The sequence below is a fragment of the Nuphar pumila genome, chromosome 2 (genome assembly GCF_984573655.1).
Source record: "Nuphar pumila chromosome 2, dmNupPumi1.hap1.1, whole genome shotgun sequence".
Lineage (NCBI taxonomy): Eukaryota > Viridiplantae > Streptophyta > Magnoliopsida > Nymphaeales > Nymphaeaceae > Nuphar > Nuphar pumila.
The window spans coordinates 33,538,186-33,562,100 of NC_143250.1; the positions used below are offsets into that span (position 1 = coordinate 33,538,186).

Here is a 23,915-nt window from a genome sequence, read left to right on the forward strand (position 1 = left end):
AGGGAAGAGAGAATTCAAATATGTAAACTCTTACACTTGTTCCTGAGAACAAGAGGTTGGGATGACTACCACACACGCATGTCCGTCGTGCCATGTCGAGCCGGGTTCGGGTAATTGGCCCTTTAGGGCCATATCCAATCAAGACCATGACTCCTCGTAGTCCGTGCCCATTATGGCTCTTTGGATTCCTTGCATCCTAAGAAGTCATCTGCAACTCCATCTAATGTGATTTAAAATCATATGATTCGAAATCACAAGTTGGATAATGCGATTTTGAATCACATGAGAAGTGAGTAAAATAACCTCAAATGTGACTTCAAATTTGACTATCCCAATTTTTCACATTTGCTTGTAAATAAGAAATGGGGTAGATGAGAATAGTTCTTTCACAAATGGGAGAGGAAATTTCTCATTTGAGGGTCAAACAAGCATGTTCCAAGTTTTATTTTTTTTGTTAGGCCAAGGAAATCCACCTCCCCCAAATTCATGGACCCTTGGGTTGGGAAAGCCCTTGAGGTCTTCCCTGAGAGTACACTTAGTTTCAACTTTGAGGTAAGGAACGCCATCGGTGGGTTTTGAGCTCCTGATGTAGTGATGTCTGCTTAACTTGTTTTGTTGACCTTCACAAGCCGCCCTTACCTGATGAACATAAACCAATGTCGTCAGTATGGGTGCGAATAGGCCGATTCACATCATATCAGCAGAAAATCGATACGATGCTAACCTCAATCAGCTATTTTTAATAAAATATAAAAAATGCTTAAAATTAAAATTTTAATATTATTTTAATGTTTTTTAACAAGTGTCACGCCCTGATTGATACGGGATATTTCTTAGCCAATTCAGAATGATTCATTAGAGAATCAGTATCGGCCGATTCAGTGAAATCATTGGCCAAACGATTCGATACCCGATACTATTTTGACAACATTGAACCGAACTCTTGTGGTGGGATAGTAAAATAAACAAATTGGTAAAAGTCTTTGTATAAGATTTTGAACTTTCTTGTGGCGGGTTTAAATATTGAACTTCAGCAAACTTGATGCAGTCTCTATCAATACAAAAAAGTTGTACGGTGCGTGAACAAAAACTTTGAGCCTAAGGAGCGAGGAGCTCTCCAAAGTTGTCCTTTGCTTTGGGGGTATGTCCCTCAATAATTGTTCAACATATAGTACTTAGTACTCCTTGTTTTTTACACTGAAGTTTGAAAGATCTAGTGGCAAAGCGTTATTTATAGCAACAGTATGGGTCATTCCCATCTTTGGCACACGTTGCAGCACACTTCTATTTAAAGTGGGATATTGCTTTTGACATATTTATTAATTTCTTAAAACTCACCAAAGTAAGGTTGCCCTTTATTACTATCCAGTGGGTTTTCACAGGATCCCAAAAATGCTGGATATCCTCTCTTTTTTCTTGGATTCCTATTTTAAGCAATAAATATCCAGATTTTCTCTTTGTTTACGCAAAACCAGGAGGCAATTGACCATGATTGCCTTGAGATCTGGAAATTTGTTGAACCAACAATAGGCTTGGTCCTCTAGACTTGTGAGTACATAATTATATTAGATTCCAAATCAAGGATACAACAAACACAAAATTCCCAGTTAACTGTTGCTAATGCTAAAACTGCCCACCCCTTTTAGGGGGCGTTTGCGTGAAAACCGAATCGCCCCCCCACCCATGAGAACCTTTTCCGTGGAAAACCCAGAGGCAGCATGTATTTTGGCGTGCCCTCTCGAGGGTTTTCTGTGGAAACTGCAGTTTCCGCTGTTTGATTCGTCACTGTGGCCCCAGAGAAAAATCATGCCTATTGTTGCGTTTCTGCGAAAAACACCCATTTTCCGTGACGTACACTAAGTGTTTTATATCACATGCATGTGTATGTGCGCGTGCACCTAAGACTGTCAATGGGTTGGATTTATATCGAGTACCTGATCCAGACCTGAATTCAAATTTCCCAGTGGGGGCATGAAAAATACCAAGCCCAAATAATATTCGGGTGAACCCGAGTATATGCTGGCTGGATTTGGGTCATGATTTTTGTTGGGTACTGAGATCCTACTTTTTTGCCAAGTACCTGAGTTGAACCGAGTATTTCATATATATTTTTAGTAAAAATAAAATTTTGAAATTATGTGAGTCTGGGTCTAGGATTTCATTATCCTGACTCGACAAAACCTGAACCCAGGAATTTGTTATTTTAGGTGGGTTCCGATATAACTTAATGGGCCAGCTATCCGATCAATTGATACCCCTACAAGCCCAGGGGATGCCGTGTCTGTGGGTTTCCTGTCGTGTGGGGCTCATGTGCCCATGCAAACATGAGACACATAAACACTGTATCCCTCACACCCTTTTGGGATGCATTTTGGTGTCCGAAGGAGTTCCACCCTCCTCCCTGGAATTAGGGGTGGCAATCGGGTCAAGTCGGCAGGTTGGTGGGTCGGGTTAACGGGTTGGCGACACGAACACGACCCGTTTATTAAACAGGTAACTCGACACGGCATGGTTAACCCGTTTAATAAACGGGTCGGGTCGACATGACACGATTATATGACACGGCGACCCATTTATTAAATGGGTCAACCCGATAACATAGACATGATAACCGACCTGAGTAACCCGAATAACACAGTTAGAAACACACAAAAAAAATACATATTATACTTTTTTTTCTACAAATCTCAATATGAACAACATTAACATAAAATATCAACATAAAGGCAACATCAACATAATTGTCTTACAAGTTACAACCATACTACAAACATATCCACCTAAGTTGGCTTACAATCATCAAGATAAACATAAATAATTAAACAGGCATGACCCGCCTGCCAAACGAGTTGGCAGGTTGGTATACCCCTAACACGGACACGAGCCGTTTAATAAATGGGTTAGGCGGGTCGGCCCGTTTATGACACGAACCCGTTTAAGCCAAACCCTAACCCGGCTAAGAAGCGGGTTGGCATGTCGGGTCAGATTTTGCCACCCTTACCTGGAATAGAGGATGACAAGACACCCTGGACGCTTAAAAAAACAAACAAACAAAAAAGTGTCATTTATGTCCTTGCCTACAGGTGGTGTCAAGCAAAACAAGACATGACTTGGTGTCCTTGTCCATATGGCTGTCCACGCATCAAATGCCCCCATGGACCGTGTTGACTACGGTCTTGTTTCAGTGTAAGCGGTGTAAAACTTCATGAGTACTCATTGGGGATGCAAATGGATGGGATCCAGAATAGCTAAACATAGAAAATTCAACTTGAATCGGATTCCAAACAGCCCAAAATTGCAAAACCTCCATCATGGATCCGACCCGCATAGCCAAAAAAAATGCATGCTTCGGTGATGAACTCGTATTGTCCAACTTGAATGCCTTAAGCCAACCTACCTAGCCGCTATTGTGAATTGAGAGGATTCAAACCTACTGATACCTCATGAACCCTAATTGATGGTGGCAGAAAATAGATATGATACTAACCTGAATCGGCTTTTTTAATAGATATAAAAAAGCTTAAGATCATTTTTTAATATTATTTTAATGATTTTAACACGTTACTTTCTGATTGATACAAAATAATACTGATTCCCAATAAGAGAAATGTCTTAATTTCTCCATAACTTTAGCCAGATTCCCAGCAGTACTAGAACTCTGATTGGAGTTCATGAACTCAACTATGTTTCACTTGATGCCCAAACATACCCTATAAATAGATGCATTGATTTCTATATATATATAAAAAAAAAGATGTGGGGACCAAATAAATAGTTACAAAGCCAAAACTCACCCCCCCCCCCCATAAAAAACAAACAAAGGAAATATTTTTTGGTTTTTTTAAATTTTTACTATGGGCTAAGAAAAGTAAGAGGAACTACTATTGATTCCTGTCATTCATTTCAAGGTCTCCTCAATCAATGACTCGTCTTTTCTAGATTGGTACGGGTATTACCTGTCATTTCAAAACTGCTCTTCAGTTACTCGTTAGAATTATTGCTATACATACCTGTATCTGGTATGGTCCAAAGTTACAAACAATTACAAAAATGCCAACTTAGAAGGTTGTTATGGTCATTTTGTGCTTTAGTCTTATCTTGCACTAAATATATAAAATTTGTCAACCATTTCTGACCATTGGATGAGATTTTGCTTATCGATCCATCAGAATCACCACTATAAAAAATATCATAAATCATACACCATTTAACCCTTTTCTCTCTCTCTCTCTCTCATACCCGTTTGCTATGCCAACCTATTTGGATTATATCCATCCTTTGATTTAGACATATCAGTTCCTTTTCCAATGCAAATATATATAAACAAACAAACTTTGATTCTTGGCTATATAATTGATAATTACATGATGCATTTGTCACCAAGTGAAAGTTCACATGGTTCGTATATAGTCTGGTTTTCACCATCCCTGGAAGTGTGAACCAGTCCAAGATTCATGCAACTGCAATGAAACTCAGCTCATGAGCTTTCTTGTCATAATATTTCATGCAATTAGAACAAGCTCAGTATGTGAACTTGGTGGTTGGTGAAAATATAAGGTGTTTCACAATTGTGGTCTCTTGTGAGTAATTAGAGTTATTAGCTTGCGTTAAGAATGTTTTAGAAACATAATCATCTTGAGAGTGTATCGTGTGCGCCCCACTTTGACCGGCAATTCGAGCTGATCCCGTTGACTGTGTGTATATATACAAACAAAAATTGCTTGGTGTACAAAGGAACCATGACCAGATCAGGGTTCCCATTGGATCTTTTATGTTTGACCTGGTTCTATTTGAGCCATTTTTACCTATGTTACATGGACACACCATTAAGGGTACAATGTATATGGACATGACAAGTACAAAAATTATTTCATAATTTTAATAGTTATGACTTCACATTATATGCAGCGTCGCTGCATGGTGGGCTATGTAGCTTCTTTCTTGACAGCCACCCATCTTGGCATTTCTAGAAAAATAGGTGTGGTGTCCATCTCAGAAACCATATGGAGAAATGTCGAGATATGGTCGTTAATAGAGCAGCTGCATGTTAAGTATGCAGTGGCGCTGCATAAAATTTGATACTAAAATAACAAAAACGTTTTTTTTTTATAAATTAACCAATAAACAAAGATGTTTTTTTCTTAATAGTTAAAAAAAAATACGTATTTTGTCTCGTACTCTATCCCAGGCCTTGTCTGTCTATTTGTGACATAGGTTTTAACCTCTCTACGGCAAGTCTGGTGGCACCTTGGTAATTCAACGAATGCCTACTAGTCCCTCCCGTAATTACATCACATGTAGATTTGGATACGGATCAGCACTTCTTTATTGGATCAATTTTCGATTCTATCATATCAGATCTATCACGCATCCGGGTCTGAAATCAGATCAGTTGCCCAATATTCCTATCCGGATCCACAGTGATCCGGTCCACATCCGACCCGTCTTCACACCCAAGTAATTAACGCCCCCTACCCCTCTCGTAATCCGGGTGAGGCGGGTCCCACCATCCTCCTTCCCGGGTTCCAGTTCTGCCTCACACGTGCGAAACACCAGGCGTTTTGGCAGACGGCCACGTGTCGATCAGCAACCTGTAGTTGTGGTCCTCATCCGTACGAGGCACTCCCGCTTTCATTCTTTCCCCTCACACAAAAAACCAGAGAGATAAGGCCGGGACAGAGACGTCAGATAAGCAGATTGGCTTATACACACCCCCGTTGCTCGTTGATAAGCAGGTGGGTTTTTTCTCGATCTGACTGGACAGCTGCCTCGCACTACACACAAAGAAAAAGGAAAATGACGGGTTGATTGGTCGATGAGATCCCCACAGTTAAAAAAAAATAATAATAATAAATAAAAAAAGAAAAAGGGGAGGAAAGAATTTTAAAAATGGAAAATGGAAGAAGAGAGCACGTACGAGGAAGGTCGACGTGGCGATCGGAATTAAGAACGAGAGGAAATGACGGGGCGGCCTACCCACGTCGACTACGAAATGACGAAAATGTTCTCGAAAGAAAGGGGGGGTTTCGGTGGAAGGTAGCGCGGGTGGTTTGGTCATTTGGGAGAAGGGTTGTTCGGTAAATAAGGGAAAGGGTTGGAGGTACGGCGGGAAATTCGGAGGGAGTGGTGTTTTTTTCATAGTTATGGGGGACGACCTAATCGGGAGGGTTTGTCTATAAAAGGCAGGCGGAAGAGACGGAGAGAGAGAAACGGAATTCTGGAGAAGAGGGAGGAGCGGAAGAGGTGAGGTAGAAGGAGAGAGACTTCATCATCTTCTTCTTTTACTGCGTCGTCGTCTTCTTTTGTTTTTTTGTTTGATCGGAGACAGAGGGAGACGGAGAAAAAGGGAAAGGAGGAGGTAAAGCTTGCAGAGGACTCCACTTCGCCTTTCTCTCTTTTTTCTCTCGTTTCTCGCTCTCTTTCTGAAGCGGGCAAACGCGAAGATACTGACGCTCCCTTTTCGAGCCTCTCTCTCTCTCTCGTTAGCTTTCTCTCGGTTGCCTTTCTTTTGTGTTTGTTCCGGTTTTCTCGTTTTTTTTTAACGACAGTATTTACGCATAAGACTTTCTCTCTCTCTCTGTGCCTGCCTTGGTTTCTACGGGAACGGGCCTCTTGAAGATAAAAAAAGAAAAAAGAACTAGCTCTGTTGATTGTTTTTTTCTCCTTTATATATATATATATATATATATATATATATATATATATATATATATATATATATATATATATATATATATATATATATTTGTGGTTTTCTGTGATACTTGCGATCTTCGTTTCGGTCGGAGGGAGGCTAAGAGATTGAGGATAGTGGAGGAGCGGGAGCAGGGCATTTTTCTTCATTTTCACCGGGAAGACGTTGGATTTCCGGCGACGGATACGTTTGCGGGCTGATCGTTGACGGAGCCGGAAATTTCTCGGGTGTCGTACGCGAGTGGTGATAGAGGGGACTCTTCCTTACTTTTTTTTGTTTATTTAGGGGTTTTGGTTGGCTTTGTTGATCAGATCTTTCAGATACCTGGCGGAAGTAGGGTTTGGTTTCATTGTTGAACTGAAGCTAGGAGTTTTGTTTCCTCTTTTAGCCTGAAACCGTACCTTCTTTTCCCTTTTTGTTTTTTCTCAGATCTCTGAGGTTTTGACTGGAAAAAGTCAGAAACTAGGGTATTGGATGGAGGTCTGAGAAATGGATGGTGGTCTTGGTGGGGAAATACTTTCCTTTTTGCCTCATGGCTAGATCTTCGAAGGATCGAAGGAGGGATGAGTTGAAAATTGGGGTGTAAGAGGTTCGAGAGAGAAAACACTGTTTCCCTGCGCCTTTGGTACTAATTGAGCTTCTTCCGCGGTCCAGTGAGGTTTTTGGCGTATCTCACTAAAACAAGGAGTCGAAATAGTTTTTTTTTTCGCCCTTTTTTGTTTGCGGTAACTATTCCTTACTGATTGGGGATGACAAAGGAGTTTGCGGTCCTTTTTCATTTGTGTGACCTCTTCTTTCTGCTTTTATAAAGCATTTTATTCAAGAAATGACCAATTTATTTGCAATTTATCTACATTTTCTGGCGCTTTTGAGGGTATGTTGAGGCATTATGATGTGGAATCAGAAAATCAGGGGTTCTACTTTCAATGTTTTTCCTGTCTAGCTGCCTCCTTTTTTTTCTGTTTTATAGCAAGTTATACTGGAAACGGTCATTGTGGTATTTGATGCAGAAAGAGTTAAGATCATTTATTTTCTCTTTTCCTTCTTTTCTGAAAATTCTCCTAATGAATTTTTTCCTTTCGTTTTGGTTAGGGTTTTTAACTCAACAGAGAGAGTTGCTATCATTTTCTGACTCGTGCTTTCCATTTGTTTTCCTTGTTCTGTAGTAATCCCTTCTTGTTCATTTGCTTAGGTTTTTTGGGCCAAGAACTCTTAAAATTGAGGAATGTGGTGAAAGAATTGGAATAAGGTTTTAGTGGAAGCCAAGAGAACGTCTGTTGCTGCCAGCTTCCATTTCCTTCTGTCCCTCGTACTGACAAAGAAAGAGCAGACTGAGATCTATATGTTTGAAAGTAAGGAACAAGAGCCCTCAGAGTGTTGAAGAAGGTTTAGTTGCTGAAATGAACTGAAGATAAGTTCTAGGAACAAATTCTTTCTGTTTTTTCTGTGCCAGCAGCTTTAAAGGATGAGGCTGGTGAGATAACAAACTAGAAAAGATGAAGAAGAAAAGCTCAAGTTAAAATAAACCGTCTTGGATAAGGAAGTTTAGTTATTTGGGCCACTTGGTTTTGTTGTTTTGACTCGATCTTCTGAAATCTTCAACCAAAGCGTTTAGGAATTCCGGAAAACATGTCATCCTTGAGCAGGGAACTTGTTTTCCTTATCTTGCAGTTCTTGGATGAAGAGAAATTCAAGGAAACAGTGCATAAGTAAGTCCCTTCGTATGCCGATTGTATCTTTTACTCTTTAATCCCATTGTTGCTACTACTTTACTGTAGATTTTTGTGCATTGTGTACTTTGGTTTATTTGGCAACATTCTGATTGGTGGGTCTATACTAGGTTGGAACAAGAATCTGGGTTCTTTTTCAATATGAAACACTTTGAGGATCAAGTTCAGGCAGGGGAATGGGAAGAGGTGGAACGCTATTTATGTGGATTTACAAAGGTTGAAGATAATCGTTACTCTATGAAGATATTTTTTGAGATAAGGAAGCAAAAGTACCTTGAAGCTCTTGACAGGTGGGTTAATGTAAGATGTGTTATGTGTATATGGTTTTCCCTTCTGAAGAGAAATAAGATATATCTTTTTAAGAAAATTCTCATCAATGAGATTTGTTAAGTTGTGATTTTTTGTTGTTTTGCTGACTTATCAAATAAAATGGCCAATATATTCCAGGCAAGACCGGGCTAAAGCCGTTGAGATCCTTTTTAAAGATCTTAAAGTGTTTGCCTCATTCAACGAAGAGCTTTTCAAGGAAATTACTCAACTTCTTACTCTTGATAATTTTAGGTACTTCCTACATTGAGTTGATTGTTCATGTTTTTTCCCCTCTTGTGTTTATGTTTGCTTACATGAGTTTTCTTTAGGCAAAATGAGCAACTTTCCAAATATGGAGATACAAAGTCTGCACGAAATATCATGCTTTTAGAGCTTAAAAAACTGATAGAGGCAAACCCACTATTCCGGGACAAGCTCGTATTCCCATCGTTTAAAGCATCTAGGCTTCGGACATTGATTAACCAAAGGTCTGGCAGATTTTTTAACATTATACTTTGCTGGGGTTATTTGTATAGACTATAGAATGCTAGGATTCTACTTTGGAACATTTTCTAGTTCATTGTGTTTGGTATCAAGTGCATATATGTAGACATTCTGCTTGGTTATTAGATACTAATACTAACTTTGTCTGGCATTTTTAGCCTCAATTGGCAGCATCAACTTTGTAAGAATCCACGCCCTAACCCGGATATAAAGACACTCTTTGTTGATCATTCATGCTCGCCTACCAATGGTGCACGAACCCCACCCCCTGCAAACAGCCCTCTTGTTGGAGCAATGCCCAAAGCTGGGGCATTTCCTGCGATCACTGCACATAATGTAACTTCAGCTTTTTCCTATACTCGATAAGATAGTGCAGAATTTCTATTGTTCTCACATGACCAGTATTATCTTTCTCCTTGCAGCCATTTCAACCTGTTGTCTCCCCTTCTCCCAATGCAATTGGGTGGATGGCAAATCCTACTCCCTCCTTGCAACATGCTGCTGTGGCTTCTGGACCAGCGGGTCTCGTTCAACCTCCAAATGCTGGTGATCAACTTCTCATTCATCTGTCTATATTTCTTTGCTCTCATTCATGAGTTCAGTTACGACATTGTTTTTTCTCTTTCATGCTATTGTTATTTGAAACTATTTCTTGTTACTCATCCAAATCTATTCTACAATCAGTTGCATTTCTGAAACACCCGAGAGCTCCTACTGGTGCAACTAGTATGGATTATCAATCAGCTGATTCAGAACATCTGATGAAGCGGATGCGGACTGGCCAATCTGACGAGGTGTGACAGAGTAACAAGTGTTCACTATGATATATAATGAACAGTGACTGGTCTCTAGAGTTTCATATCTGGGCTTTGTAACGTCATTTCACTGGGTGTTTAATCTGATGCATTTGCTTTTAGTAGTTTCAAATCACATAACCAGCATACTAATCATAATTACCATTTCAGGTTTCATTCTCAAGCTCTATACATCCTCAAAATATTTATTCACAAGATGACCTTCCGAAGACTGTTGTCAGGATGCTTAACCAGGGATCAAATGTCATGAGCATGGATTTTCATCCACAACAAAACACCATTCTTTTAGGTGACTGATTGCTGGGTTCTTTATATTTAACAATAGATTACTGTTATCTTTGGAGAACATCATGTAGCTTATATAAATCCATGGCTATAATATACTGATTATTATTACCACATGCCATTTTTACCAGTTGGAACAAATGTTGGTGATATTGCAATCTGGGAAGTAGGATCAAAAGAAAGAATAGCACATAAAACTTTCAGGGTGTGGGATGTCTCGGCTTATACTTTGACTCTGCAGGTATTGTCTTTTCTGCTGCATGGCTCATAGTTTGCTTCCAACTTGAGTGACATTTGTACAGAAAGGAACCTATCATGTGTTCTAAATTGAATTGATTTTCAGACCTCTTTGATGAAGGATGCTACAATATCTGTAAAACGCTGTGTCTGGGGGCCAGATGGTTCTATACTTGGTATGGTGTTGACCTGTATTGACAACTTTTTTGTTTTTATATTGCATCTTATCTTCCATTTTACGGCATTCCTTTCATAGGTGTGGCATTCTCCAAGCACATTGTTCAGACCTATATGTATACTCCAACTGGGGAGCTGAGGCAGCACTTGGAGGTTTGCCCCTGGACCATAGCATTGTTATTTCCTTGTAAACAGTAATATATGCATTTATAAGTCCTTTGTCTTGTAGATTGATGCCCATGCTGGTGGTGTCAATGATATTGCTTTCTCCTTTCCCAACAAGCAGCTCTGCATAGTTACATGTGGTGATGATAAGACAATTAAGGTAAGATGTAAGTGCTGAAAGGGCTGAAATTTTGTGTTTACATGTTTGTGTTCATACACATGAGTATGTTCACATGCACGCAAGCCTGCTTTGTTATATTTAGGTATATATTAGCTTTCAGCTAAAGCTTTAGATATGCATCTTAACTGAAGGTTTTCATCCTGCTTTGTGAATGTGGTGGGTAGTATGTGTTCTGTGCACATTCTGTTTTCTTGCTTGTACATGTTTGTTTCTTCATGTCTATTGGTTACACATCTGTTTGCTGCTGCACATTGTTAATCTTGTAATAGTTGGCAGGTTTGGGATGCTTCTGGAGGTCGTAGGCTTTATATCTTTGAAGGCCATGAATCCCCCGTGTATTCTGTTTGCCCACATCATAAAGAAGCAATTCAGGTATAATTGACTATTCAGTTGCATTTCTGTCCAACACAATTGTTTTGAATGAATCTCAGAATTTAAATATGTAAACTTATCACTCAAGGAAATATCCTTGAAGTTGTAGCTCATCATTTCCGTAACTGTTCCCGTTGCTCTACTCATATGCAGTTCATTTTCTCTACTGCCGTTGATGGAAAAATCAAAGCATGGCTGTATGATAGCATGGGATCTAGGGTTGACTATGATGCTCCTGGCCATTGGTGCACCACTATGGCATATAGTTTAGATGGAACAAGGTGAATCTTATCTAGACTTAAACTAGTATTTTTTCCTTGTTTGTATTAGCAAATTCTCTTCAGTCTCTTGTCCTCTTGAGCGTCCTATGTGATGGCATTCAAAAATTTTCTAGACTGACGATTCTTATTGATGTTTGTTATAAGCCTTCTAGCTTTTCTATATTCAATCTTGCCTTTTAGGTTCCTGCTACTTGTCTTAATTTGGTTAATCAATTGTATTCTATAGATCAAATAGCCTGTTCAACAATCCAGTAGTTAGTCTGGTTAATGACAATAGTTTCTTGTTGATCTTCTACCAGGCTCTTTTCTTGTGGGACTAGCAAGGAAGGTGATTCCCACTTAGTAGAGTGGAATGAAAGTGAAGGCTCAATAAAAAGGACATATTCGGGTTTTAAAAAGCGTTCTTTAGATGTCGTTCAATTTGACACAACAAGAAATCGTTTCCTAGCTGCTGGTGATGAATTTCAAATCAAGTTCTGGGATATGGATAATAGCTATATTTTGACAACAACAGATGCTGATGGGGGATTGGCAGTCAGCATTTTGAACTCCTTTCTCATTGTAGTTTTGAAATTGATCTGCTGGAAGAATCGAGTATGATTTCAACTTTTTTAATTTATTTTGCAGGCTAGTCCTCGTCTGAGATTCAATAAAGAAGGTTCACTGCTTGCAGTTACAACTGCTGATAATGGCATCAAAATATTGGCCAATAGTGATGGGCAGCGACTTATCAGGATGCTGGAAAACAGGGCCTTTGAGGGCTCTAGGGCTCCATCTGAATCAATTAACACCAAGGTCAGACTTGGTTTTCATATTTCTTGCCCACTTATCTGCATTATTTTGCATTAGTGTGTAATGATGCTCATTTGTGCAGCCTCAGATTGTTAATGCACTGCCTGCTGTTACAAATGTCAATCCCTCACTTGTTTCTGTGCTTGAGCGTCCTGATAGAATTTCATCTGCATTATCTATGAGCAATTTGGTAAGTCATCTTGCTAAGTATCTATGTGGTTCAATAGAGTCATCTGTTTGTTCTGATTTTGGAATATATTTAAAATGCAGACTGCAGTGGACAACAGTAGAACGCCTGATGTTAAACCTAGGATTTCGGAAGATGGATTGGACAAGATCAAAAGTTGGAAACTAGCTGATATTGTAGAGTCAGGACAACTCAAGGCTCTACGGTTGCCCGATCCCTTGACTACAGGAAAGGTACAAATCATCCAAATTTCTGACCTTTAGCAAGAGAAGAAAATGGAAATGCCAGAAGACAATCAACATTTTTTTTACTGGCTTTAGTGTATGCCTTTCACCTATGGTACCGATGGCATTGAAATTGCAAATTTATTAGATCATGGAATGGGCTCAATAAAGTTCATCCTTAAATTTCAATCTCTCTCTCTCTCTCTAACATGGCTTAAGTTGGATATTCGCTGGACTTTTTTACCCCAAGCTTTGCTACCCTACTTGTGAGAAATCTGTATTCTTGGGTGTCATATCCCTTTGAAGAACCTAAGTAATATGGGTTATATGTGATGATTTTTGCAGATAGTGAGGCTCATATACACAAACTCTGGTGTAGCCATCTTAGCACTTGCCTCCAATGCCGTCCATAAGCTGTGGAAATGGCAGAAATGTGATCGAAACCCATCTGGGAAGGTAAATTGTGTTATTATTCATTAATATTCTTCATAAGGAGGTTGCTTTGTGCTTTGCTGACATATATTATCTGCAGTCCACTGCTTCAAGTGCACCCCAACTATGGCAACCTGCTAGTGGAACTCCCATGACTAATGACATAAGTGATGCTAATTCGGCAGAAGAATGTGCTGCATGTATAGCATTGTCCAAGAATGATTCTTATGTCATGTCTGCATCTGGTGGGAAGGTTTCCTTGTTTAATATGATGACATTCAAGGTCTGTGACATCCAGCTTCCTGCTGTTTTGCTTCTAGAAAATTACTTCAATTGTCTAACAAAAATTCTGTCGCTTGTGATTTAGGTTATGACAACTTTCATGCCACCGCCTCCAGCTGCCACTTTTCTAGCATTCCATCCTCAGGATAATAATATTATTGCAATAGGAATGGACGATTCTACAATCCAGATATACAATGTCAGGATAGATGAGGTATTTTCTTATATTCACTGTCCAGGGTGCGTATGATTTTCTTGCCAATGGGGTGTATTTCATGTAAACAAATCTCTAGGCTTGACTTTTAGTGGCCATAAAAATTCAATACTGAGGATTGTTTGGGATAGCAATCTGAGTTTCCTTTTCTTTTTACAATTTTGATAGACTTTTTCTGAAGGTATAGTAGTTGCAGTTGAAATCAGTATCTTTTTGTTTTGATAATTATGAGGTTCTATGATCATTTGATTAGCTCATTTGTCATGTCTGGTAGCATATCATTTAATTTTGACAAATCTGCTTAATTATTTGGTTCATATCCCTTTCATGTATGTCTGGAGTAGTTTATTACGCTGACATTGCATGCCATTGACATTTATTTTAAGAAAATTTCATCTGGTCGATGTTGAAATGTTAGCCTTATGCACTTCATTATATATTTCTGACAGTGATTGATTGTTTCTCGAAATGCTTGGCCTTATTTTATGTATTAGAGAAGTTGAGGAGTTTGTGCCAAACACGTATTTATTGCTGGAGTTTATGATGATTTTATGTAAAAGTTGAATGCATAGTTATATTCGTGTATTTCAGGTCAAAACCAAGCTCAAGGGACATCAGAAGAGGATAACTGGTCTTGCATTTTCACAGTCCATGAATGTATTGGTATCTGCTGGTGCTGATGTGCAGGTATTCGGAACACAGTTTATTGTTCAGTAGATGTGTATTGTATCTGTGTTAACCACTCAATCTTTCCGAATATTCCAGCTGTGTGTCTGGAGCATTGATTCATGGGAAAAGAAGAAATCAAAGTTCATACAGGCTCCTCCTGGTAGGCCATCCCCATTGGTTGGAGAGACACGAGTTCAATTTCACAATGATCTGACCCACTTATTAGCTGTTCATGAAACCCAGATAGTCATCTATGACGGAAAGCTTGAGTGTTTGCGATCTGTAAGTTCTTCACTAATGCACCATTGTCAGTTAATCCTCTAGTACCCTGTGCAATGGGATTTCTGTGAATTGATGACAAATCCTAATTTATAGAAAGTTGAAAAGGCATTTCTTTCATCTGTTTTTGTTATGAGGCTTTGCTAGTAAGCATATACAGAGCCTGCTCCTACATATTTAAGCAACATGGAACAATGAGTAGGAAATATGGTCAGTTTGTTTAGCATGTCTCTTCATCAGATGAATTGGGTTCAGATTGATAACTTGACGGTCATGATGGGGTTGATCAACCATGTGTGTTTTTAACCATCTTCCGTCTAATTTAAATTTTTTTGTCAGAAAAAGTAATCATTGTCATTGATAGATTCTGTTCAATTATTGGATTCCATTTAGTGAAAGGCTAAGGTTATATAATTCTTTCGAAGATTATACATTTTAAGTGTACCCAGTTAAAAAAACTTACTGGTGATTTCTTTGCTTTACAGTGGACCCCAAGAGACTCACTCTCAGCACCCATTTCGAGTTCCATCTACTCATGTGATGGTCTGCTAGTCTATACTGGATTTTGTGATGGTGCAGTTGGTGTCTTTGATGCAGAGAGTCTAAGACTACGGTGTCGGATTGCGTCATCAGCCTATATTCCTTCATCAGTTTCTAGGTGGGTGAAAATTCTCTTGCGTTATTTCTATTACCTATGGACAAATGATCTTACATCAAAGACCAAAGTGCATAAAACCTTAAGAAGTATTAACACAAAAAAAGCAGTGTAATTTTTCTGTTAACTTGATTGAGGTTCAAGTTGAGATGATACATCCAATTGTTGGCTAAATGATTTAACTCTTGTTACATATGGTACAACCCTTTTTCTATGGCTCTTTGAAAATATCATGTCCTTTTATGCTGAGCAAGCAAGTTCGCTGTGATTGTTGACTTTGTCTTCTTTATCTCATTGCGTTCTTTTTATATTTCTCTTATATTGCTAATTCATACAAGAAGTATGTGATAATTGAAATGTTCTCTGGTAGATAGACTAGCTTTTGTTTTTATTCATCTTGGTTGATAATGTGAAAGAAGCAGCAAAAGTTGCTCGATGGAGTAAATGCTATGTTGATGATGTTACTTTTGTTCCTCTGTAATGCAGGAACTGGTTCCTAAATTGTCTTATGTTATTGTTTTTCTCGAGTGAAAATATTCCTATTCTTATTTCCATATTGTTATGCTTTTGTTTTTGGGGATAAGTCATGGATAATATTGGCAGCTACAGGTAGCAAATCCAAGTCTGTCTTGGATATGTATCTTCTGTAGTACAATACTGTTAATACATGATATTATGTTAAGCAAAAATGACAATCAGGGTTTCATTTTTCTTTCCATATATGATTTTGAGGCATGTAAGCCTTGAATTGTTTAAAGATTTGAAGGGTTCATGTCATGAATGTTGTATCTGTCGGAGTTGGTTCATACCTCTCTCTCTCTCCCCCTCCAGCACAGTACCAGCATGGTTATAGTTAGTTTTTTGTGGTGTCTGATGTGGGTTTTTTTTATCTTTTTGCCGCAGTAGCAGCGTCTACCCTATGGTGATTGCAGTTCATCCGTCTGAACCTAATCAGGTTGCTCTTGGCATGAGTGATGGAGCAGTTCACGTAATCGAACCCTCTGATAGTGAACCAAAGTGGGGGGCACCACTTCCTCAGGATAATGGTTTTCTTCCTCTGCCCTTGAATCCATCGCTGACAAATCCTGCATCAGAACCTCCTTCCAGGTGATAACCACCTGATATTTCAGTGACCAAAAATTAGAATCAGTAGATACATCAAGATGGGCTTTAACAGACTGGAAGTGGCTGGAAGTGCTGCCGCGAACCCAAGTTGAAGAAGGTAGGCCAGCGCAAATTTTCTTGCTGGCGATCACCTTTTTGAGCCATCGCCATGCTCCCAGGGGCCTTTCTCAGTCACTGGGAAGTGTAAAGTTTTCAGGCGTTTACATGGTAAACAGGATAGCTCCCTATACCCTGTTTCTAATGTACATCACGAAGATAGATTATATCCTTGTAGGTCACAACACAGAGCTCGGTTTTTCTTCTTTTAAACAATCTAAGTTGGTTTGTGGAGTGCTGGTTGAGTGGCTTTTATTAATTAGTGTTACAGAGAGCATGCCAATTTGATTGGAGAAACGGTAGGGCTTGTATCAGTTCGATGACTTCATTGTGTGATTAATCTTTTTTTTTTTTGACGAAGGAAAACCCTCACCGAGGACATTTATTGAGCTGGCTTTCTTGCAAGGTAAAACTCTGGGTTGAGGACACAGACCACCCAGCCTTACGTGCCCTAATCGTGATAAAGCAACAACGGCAACTCCCATGAGCCAGTGGGATCTGATCCTGGGTCTTCATTGGACACAGGACCCGCTGACCATATGGGTAATCACAGTTGTAGCGCTTGTTCCCTTTGCTCATGAAGTTCCCCATTATCACTTTGATTTGCATTATCCATGTGAAAGCCAGTGCAATGTCGCTAGTCGCCCCTTTCAACTATTAGATGGATGTTGAATTTCTTTGCTTGAGATTGGGATGTTTGGAGTTTTCGGCCGCTCAAAGGATGCTAAAATGATGGCGGAGCTCAGTGTCATGTCACGTCTCTCTTTTTTTTTCTATTTAGTGGAGCCAAATGCCATTGGGAGTTGGGACTCTTGGAGAGTGGGAGGGCACAAACTCTTGAACGGTGCACCCGGCAACCCTCCACAGCTGCTCAAAAGGTTTCTTTATTGCACTGGGCCCTGTTGTTTACAACCTTTAGCCCCAGAGCTCATGCCACTCATTCGAGAGAGCAAACAGACACTAGGCACAATTTTCGAGTGCGGGAGACTACTTCAGGTTCCAGACTACTCACTCGTGGACATTTATGGCTTGGGGCAGCATCGCCATTAAATGGGTTCCTGCTCCAGATTCCGTCATCTGGGAAGCATGAACTATCAAGGGCCTTTTGGTCATTCCATATGACTTACTCCCTTCAGCATCAGTAGTCTGATCTGATACAGGTCGATATGGTGTCAGTTGTCAGTTTGCAATAAGGGAGAAAGGGGCGCATTTTGGCAGACAGGAAGGGGGGTGTCTGGGCATTTTACTTCCAAAAATAACAAAAGATGCCCCTAAGACTCGAAATAACAAAAATTTCTCTGCTTCTGGTACGATTGACCATTGAAGTTTGGGAGTGATTAAAGAAATAAGAAGGAAACAAAAGGGTGCAGTTTGTGTGTGTGCGGCTGTGCCAAGAGAGACGGATTCAATGGATTGGTCCCTAATTGATAGTATATTTTATTAGAAAGTTGGGAATTTTTCAGAAAAAATGTAGAGTAAAAAAGGAAGAGTGGGATAATGATGGATCTTTGGCGTCACATCTGGCTTCGCTTTTCACTAAGAGAGAGAGAGAGAGAGAGAGAGGAAGGGGAAAAGTTTCTTTTTGTGAATTTCCACTCGCGTTAGACACTGACACCGACAACTCTGTCCCTGTCACGACCGTCTTGGTAACGTGATGGGGTGGAGCAGAGCACCATGTGCCCCTCTCTCTCGTCGACGAATCTAGTTTGCGTACCAATTACGCGATACGAGACGACTCGCCCTCAATGGTCGGTCAGGTTGCCACAGGGTACCATTCGGAGGCTTTCATTCCACCTGCTGCAATTGTTTCGAGGGCACCCCTTGCATGATTGCATTACTGGACCCAGTGTTAATCTTACACATCGCCCGATTCCTATCTTATCAACCCAAAATTGATACAAAACAAGTTGTTTCAGTTTATTTTAAAAAATGTTTAAAATATTTTAAAATATATTATATATTATTTTAATATTAGAAAATTTTCAAAAAATGCACGTAAACTTTGGGTATTAATAAAAAAAGGCACCTAAGTTTTGGAAATTTTTAAAAAAGCACATAAAAATACCATGGTTAATTGAAAAGCCCCTAGAGTTTACTACAGTGGAGTTTGCTGCTGAATTACCGTTTTTCCCTAAAGATCATATTTTAAAAAAATGCACCTAAAAAAAGAGGAAGGATCCTTTGAAAGATTAACTAGTAAATTAACTCTCTTAACTCATCTTAAATAAGTGATAACCTAGTTAAATATGGCTACATTCATGTTTTGTACCAGAAAGAACTTCTCTTGAGGTCTTCTAATTCAGCTTAAAATCTTCATTAGACTGCAACTTGGACTCTTCATTAGGTTGAGACTCTCGTAGGAGTCCTGAACGACTAGGTGTTCTAACATAGACTCTGAATCTAAATGGTTTTGAAAATAGATTCAGGCTTGATAGGATTGTAACAACATTGACTTGAACTCCAATAATGGTGATTTGATATCCCTTTGCAGCAGGACCACGCGGCTATTGGCTTATTTCTTTGTATTCTATCACCATCTTGAACATAATGCGTTAATATTTTTGTACAAAAGCTTGAACCAATTTATTAATTTTATACATTTGGCTCAAGTCATTCAGTCTGCTGAAGGACATTGTGAGTTTGATACCCAAGGTGCACATACAAGGCTAAATCAGCAAGCTCTTTGGTGGGCGTGGGAGGAAGGATTTTCCAATCAGCCAATCTCCCCACCAAACATTGGTTTTCCAGTTTAATAAATCAAAAAACAAAAAAACACATCAATTTAACAAAAAAGGATATCTTCCTTTGACATAAGACGGTCCCATCCTATATTAATCCTAGCCGTCCAGCTGAAGGATATGGATTTATAGGATCAGTCCACATCCAAGTGAAAATGTGGACCAATTCCAGTTATTGATTGGATGGCTAGGATTGAATGTAAGATGAAACCCAACCTATGTCAAATGACTGAATCCTTACTCTCAATCTAGTAACCATCATGCTCCCTTGCCGTTAAAAATGCACTTTACGTGAACAACCATTAAGTTTCTGTTATTTTGGTATCACATGGACGTTACCAAGTTCACGAACTACAAACACTGAGAATATGAACTTGGACACATTTCGTGTGACGCCCCCAAGTTGCTATCAATGTCTTACAGCAATGTTGTTAGTATCGATGTGAATGTGCCGATTCAGTATGGTGTGCATTGAATTGGTCAATTCAACCCTGATTCACCTCGAATCCAGCTGAATCAGGATCTAATCGGACCTTTATTTTAAACTGAGTAGGTGCTGACCACTTCATCCAGGTTCAGATCCCATCAGGTGTGCGGGTGCCTTTAACTGATGGGTTTCATAAAGGGTTGGGTGCTGGTGACCCCATGCAGAGTTTACCTCGCAGGGAGCGGTCCCATTAAGTGAACCAATTCTCAGAAAAGATTTCTTGTCATAAAAAAAAATGGATTGAAGTCTGAATCGGCTGATTCTTAGGTTCTAAACCGATATTGACAACATTGCCACACAGGACAGACGTTCAGCTTTTTTCTTGAAAATAAAAAATAATTATTAGGTAGTGAGATGGGATTTAGAGTATGGTGGTCTAGGTTCAAATCCCATGGGCACCCCTTGTATAAGGGAAGCATGGCAAGTTCCTTGGGGCAAGGGTAAGCCCATGGAGTTTAACATTGTTAGGATGCGATCATAAGTACCGTTGTAATACATGTGATTTTTTGATAATTATTATTTATATATTATATTGATAAAATTAAGAATTTATCTGATTTTCAATTTGAGATTGAAATTATAAATTGAATTGAGTGAGTAGTTGAAATAAAATTTAATATTGATGTTAATTAGGCATGAAATGAGAATTTAATCATACATAGAAATTTAATATGGATTTGAACCTTAAATTAGTTAGTGGATTTAACTAATAGTATTTAGATCCAATTTAATTAAATTGGATATAATTCATGATATTTGTATCTTATTATAGATAAATTGGGTTGTATATAACTCAAGATTTTTTTTATTCAATCTCATTGGATTTGACCCATAGGATGAGACATTCACAACAATGCTATTATTGATTTAAAAAAAAAAATTGGCCAATCGGTGCCTTATCTATTAAATCTGAATCAACCTCAATGTTTTTCATTTTGAGGGCATTGAAATTGACTATCTATACGTCCAAATTGGTGTTAATTTAAGCATTTTATCATTGACCGAAGTTTATGCCTAATTATAGGTTAAAAATCAATGTTTTTTAGTGTCAACTATATTTTTTTCCCAATCTGTATGCGTACGATTAAATCTAAGATCACTACGATGATCTACATTTTGAGGGCTATCAAAATGACTATTTAGTTGAGGCTGAAAAATATTGATTTTGGACCTACAATTAAGCATAAACTTCAGTCGATGATAAAACTCTCAAATCGATACCAATTTAGTCGTGTAGATAGTCGATTTCAATGCCCTCAAAATGAAGAACATCGAAGTTAATTTTGATTTAATAGGTAAAGCACTGATCAACAAAATTTTTTGTCAAAACAATAATAACATTGTTGTGAACGTCTCACCCTATTGGTGCAATCCAATGAGATTGGATCCAAAAATCCTGAGTTATATCCAACCCAATTCATCCCTAATAAGATCCAAATGTCATAGATTATATCTAACTTAATTGAGTTGGATCCAAATGTTATTAGCTAAATCCACTACCTAATTTAAAGTCCAAATCCATATTAAATTCCTATGTATGATTACATTTTTATTTCATGCCTCATTAAATTTAATATTAAAATTTATTTCAACTACTGACTTAATTCAATTTATAATTTCAATTTTAAATTAAAAATCAGATAAATTCTTAATTTCATCAATATAATATATAAATAACAATTTAATAATTGTCAAAAATTTACAGGTATTACATCCTTTATTTGTTATGCAGAATTTGCATATAACAATAGCCATCACTCGAGCATAGGGTATGGCTCCATATGAGGCATTGTATGAACGACCCTGCAGATCACCTATTTATTGGAGTGAGGTCGGTGATCAGTCAGTCGAATCTTCGATAGTACTACAACATTATACCGATAAGGTACAGATGATTTGCAAGAGGCTTTTGGCCGTTCAGAGTCGTCAGAAGAGTTATGCAGATGTGAAGCGACGTGAGCGTACTTTCGAAGTTGAAAATCATGTATTCATCAAGATTTCACCAACCAAGAGTGTATTCCAATTTGGCAAAAAAGGAAAGCTTAGCCTGGGGTACGTGGGACCATTTATGGTTCTCAAGAAGGTTGGAAGAGGGGCATATTGATTGGCACTTTCTTTGCAATTCTTGAATATTCATAATGTATTTCATGTATCTATATTGAGGAAGTATGTGTCAGACCTGACGCATAATATACAGTATGAGAATTTGGAAGTGCAGAATGACCTCACAATTGATGAGCACCTGATAGAAATTCTAAATCGGAGAAATCAAGTGTTGTGAACGAAGGTTATTTCCTTGGTGAAAGTGTGTTGGCAACACCACCTATGAAAGAGAAATATCTAAGCTTATTCGGTGAGTAACCCTAGTTAATTTCATGGATGATTTTTTTTTAAAGAGGGTAGGATGTAGTACCTGGGATTTTTTGATAATTATTAAATCATTATTTATATATTACATTGATAAAATTAGGAATTTATCTGATTTCTAATTTGAGATTGAATTATAAATTGAATTGAGTCAGTAGTTGAAATGAAATTTAATATTGAATTTAATTAGGCATGAAATGAGAATTTAATCATACATAGAAATTTAATATAGATTTGGACATTAAATTAGGTAGTGTATTTAACTAATGATATTTAGATCCAATTAAATTAAGTTGGATACAATCCAAGACATTTGGATCTTATTAAGGATGAATTGAGTTGGATATAACTCAGGATTTTTGGATCCAATCTCATTGGATTGGACCCATAGGGTGAGACATTCACAACAACATTATTATTGTTTTGAAAAAAAATTGGCCAATCGGTGCCTTACCTATTAAATCAGAATCAACCTCAACGTTCCTCATTTCAAGAGAATTGAAATTGACTATTTACACGCCTAAATTGGTGTCGATTTAAACATTTTATTATCGACCGAAGTTTATGCCTAATTGTAGGTCGAAAATCAATATTTTCAGCATCAACTAAATTATTTTGTCGATCTGCATGCGTACGATTAAATCTAAGACCACCACGATGATCTATATTTCAAAGGCTATCAAATTGACTATTTAAGCTTCAAATTTTGTTGAGTTTTTGGGTCAGTGGGCCTCCCGGAAGGTTACCATATCACTAAAGCCAAAGTCAGGGTAAGAAGACCCTACATTTTTTCTTTAGCTTAATCAATTTGAAATTTAATAAGTTGAGACTCATAATTTATTTACTTATTTTATTAATAAAAAAAATTAATAGATATTAATCTCTTATATTAGAGATGAGACTCATGTCTATGCTCATCTATAAATAGAGGTCATCGTGATAGGGATGCACATCTCTCTTTCTTCTTCACATCTTCTTCTTCCTTCAAGCAAATAGGAAAGTCCAGACCTCCATTAGAGACCTGCAACCACCTTGGTGGAGGTCTAATCCAGCCTAAAACGAGGTAGGAGTGGAGGGAAAGGCGACGATATTATTGCAGGAAGCGTATTTTCGGTAGAGAATCTCTATTTTTATGATGTTCAATTTCAGGATGCATAAGCATACCCTCTTTTTTATTCAGGAATTTGTTCTTCATATAATTTATGCCTAGAACATCTATGACTATTAAATCTACATGAAAAAGATTTTTGAAAACCTAAAACGATATTTTGGAAGATCGGTTTTGAGAAAATGATTTGGAAAAGACTAGTTTTGAAATCCTAAAAAGCAAAAATCATGTTAATAGGTATATTTGTATTTTATTTGATTGTTCAGCATAAATAATGAATGTAGAAACATATTTTTGAGTATTTTTTCATGGATCTTGATGATATAAATATGTCTCTTGCATAGATCTTGGTTAAAAATACACAAAAATCATTTTGAAGAAGGTTTTGCCAAAAACGTTTTAGGGTTTTGATTACTATAAGAAAAATGCAGATTAGCGACGGAAGCTATCCTTCGCTAAATGTGTTTAGCAACGGATTGGCAACGACTTAGCGACAGATAGCGTTTATCG

The 23,915-nt window shown here is 38.2% G+C and overlaps 1 protein-coding gene across 3 annotated transcripts; it reads left to right on the forward strand.

The window, feature by feature from the left end:
- The first annotated feature begins 6,206 nt into the window (after positions 1 to 6,206).
- Positions 6,207 to 17,002, forward strand: LOC149845208 (protein TOPLESS-RELATED PROTEIN 2-like). Of its 3 annotated transcripts, none has more exons than XM_089995607.1 (26): positions 6,207 to 6,243; positions 7,887 to 8,403; positions 8,535 to 8,714; positions 8,872 to 8,985; positions 9,063 to 9,221; positions 9,396 to 9,573; positions 9,660 to 9,783; positions 9,922 to 10,031; positions 10,203 to 10,341; positions 10,469 to 10,578; positions 10,681 to 10,750; positions 10,831 to 10,904; positions 10,981 to 11,076; positions 11,374 to 11,469; positions 11,623 to 11,750; positions 12,050 to 12,284; positions 12,378 to 12,545; positions 12,625 to 12,732; positions 12,813 to 12,962; positions 13,299 to 13,409; positions 13,486 to 13,668; positions 13,753 to 13,881; positions 14,473 to 14,568; positions 14,647 to 14,832; positions 15,315 to 15,487; positions 16,388 to 17,002. In XM_089995607.1, the coding sequence occupies exons 2-26, from the start codon at positions 8,324 to 8,326 to the stop codon at positions 16,593 to 16,595; spliced, it is 3,405 nt and encodes a 1,134-aa protein (XP_089851733.1). In that variant the 5' UTR covers positions 6,207 to 6,243; positions 7,887 to 8,323; the 3' UTR covers positions 16,596 to 17,002. The 3 variants fall into 3 exon arrangements, with proteins under 3 accessions (XP_089851733.1, XP_089851734.1, XP_089851735.1); XM_089995608.1 differs by having other exon boundaries at positions 16,391 to 17,002; XM_089995609.1 differs by having other exon boundaries at positions 16,394 to 17,002.
- Positions 17,003 to 23,915: the final 6,913 nt, after the last annotated feature.